The sequence below is a fragment of the Pyxicephalus adspersus genome, chromosome 12 (assembly GCF_032062135.1).
Source record: "Pyxicephalus adspersus chromosome 12, UCB_Pads_2.0, whole genome shotgun sequence".
Taxonomy (NCBI): Eukaryota; Metazoa; Chordata; class Amphibia; order Anura; family Pyxicephalidae; genus Pyxicephalus; species Pyxicephalus adspersus.
Genome location: NC_092869.1, coordinates 17,355,963 through 17,357,471, shown reverse-complemented (window position 1 = coordinate 17,357,471; position 1,509 = coordinate 17,355,963). Strand labels below are relative to the sequence as shown.

General features: G+C 31.1%; 1 protein-coding gene across 31 annotated transcripts in view; it reads right to left on the bottom strand.

The window, feature by feature from the left end:
* Positions 1-1,509, bottom strand: part of GPHN (gephyrin) — a 401,006-nt gene that overhangs the window by 281,061 nt on the left and 118,436 nt on the right. For all 31 annotated transcript variants that reach the window (XM_072428975.1, XM_072428977.1, XM_072428985.1 and 28 more), the window contains exon 6: positions 909-975. In XM_072428975.1, coding sequence (XP_072285076.1) covers positions 909-975 — 67 coding nt within the window. The remainder of the gene's footprint in view (positions 1-908; positions 976-1,509) is intronic.

Below are 1,509 nucleotides of genomic sequence, written 5' to 3'. Positions count from 1 at the left end.
TAATGACAGATCGGAACAGTTTAAGTTTACCTGGTTGGCTTGGGATTATAAAGATTCTCCATAATTTCGTAATTTCCTTTAATAGTGGTAAATTGATATACTGCAGCTAGGGGGGCGATTAACGAATATATTATTTTTTTGTCTCCAACACAACTTTCTTCTATCTATCCCTTAATTATTTCACCTCCACTCCTCCCCCCCCTTTTTTCCTTCCCTCTTTTTCCCCCATCCCCCTTACCTTGGCTTTAAAAGTTCTTGTTTTTCTATTTTTTACTTTCCTTTTTTTTTGTTATTTATGTTTATCCTTTAATTTTAACTGATTTTTATTCAGATATGTAAACAGGGTACAATAGTGTTCAAATACAAATGTAGTTAGATTGTAATAGTTATATTGCTACTGTGACTTATGTTGAAGGTCTATATACCCTTGCTATGGTCCTCCGGTTTTTCTTTTTTGTCCTTGTCCTTTTGTACTTTGTATTTTTTTTTTGATTGTGTTATTCTATCTATGTTGTTTTCTTCTGTAAAACTGAAAGATTTATTTTACAAAGAATATCAGTAATATGCTCCAAAATGAAGCAGAAAAGAGTAGAATAGTGACCCTGGCTCTTTAGTATCATAAATAGGTGTGCCAACCCCATAAATTATGAAATATATATATATATATATATATATATATATACGCATATACAGCCAGTCAATATATAAGGGAATTATTGTCTAGTTTTCAGTTTAACTTTGTTTAATGGGAACAATATATGATAAATTTACATGTATACAAATGTTAAATGTAACATTATACATGTTCCATCTGTTTTTGTTCTCTAATACATTGCTGCACTTCAAATACCCTGCCTTTTCCTTTGATTTTTTTTTTTATTAGAAATCAATACTGAAAACAAAATTACCTGTGATCCTTTCTTGCTACCTGGTAAGTTGATGATAAGCGTTTTGCCTCTGATTCCACAAACTGGCCTAATAGAAAGAAAAGCAAAAAAGCTAATTAAAGGACCTATTTGAATACACATACTTATTCACAGCAACACGGATAACTTTGTATACTGTTTCCACTATAATGACATGCATTTTTCAATATGTATGTAAACTGGATATAACCCGAGGTGTCTACTTTTACCTATAAGAAAAACAGCAAAACTACTTTAACTTGAGTATAAACCTAGCACACAAAATGTGGCTGTGACTGCTAACATTTAAAAAACAAACAGAAATGCCAATAAAATGAATGTGAATAAATACATCTATGGTGCGTAATTTTAAAAAGATTAGGAATAGGAAAAACATTAAAATGGGCTAAGTCTGTTTATATTTCCCTTCTTTCTACATGTATAAGTATTTTGTACACGGTTGTGACAAGTCACTTGCTCCTAAATAATCTTTTGTGCATTAACCACCTGAGTGTTACACTGGAGTGATGCACTGTTTTTCATGAAATTTTTTTTTTTAAATTGTAGACCTGTAACTTACAGAAATATGTCCGAACAGGGGTTC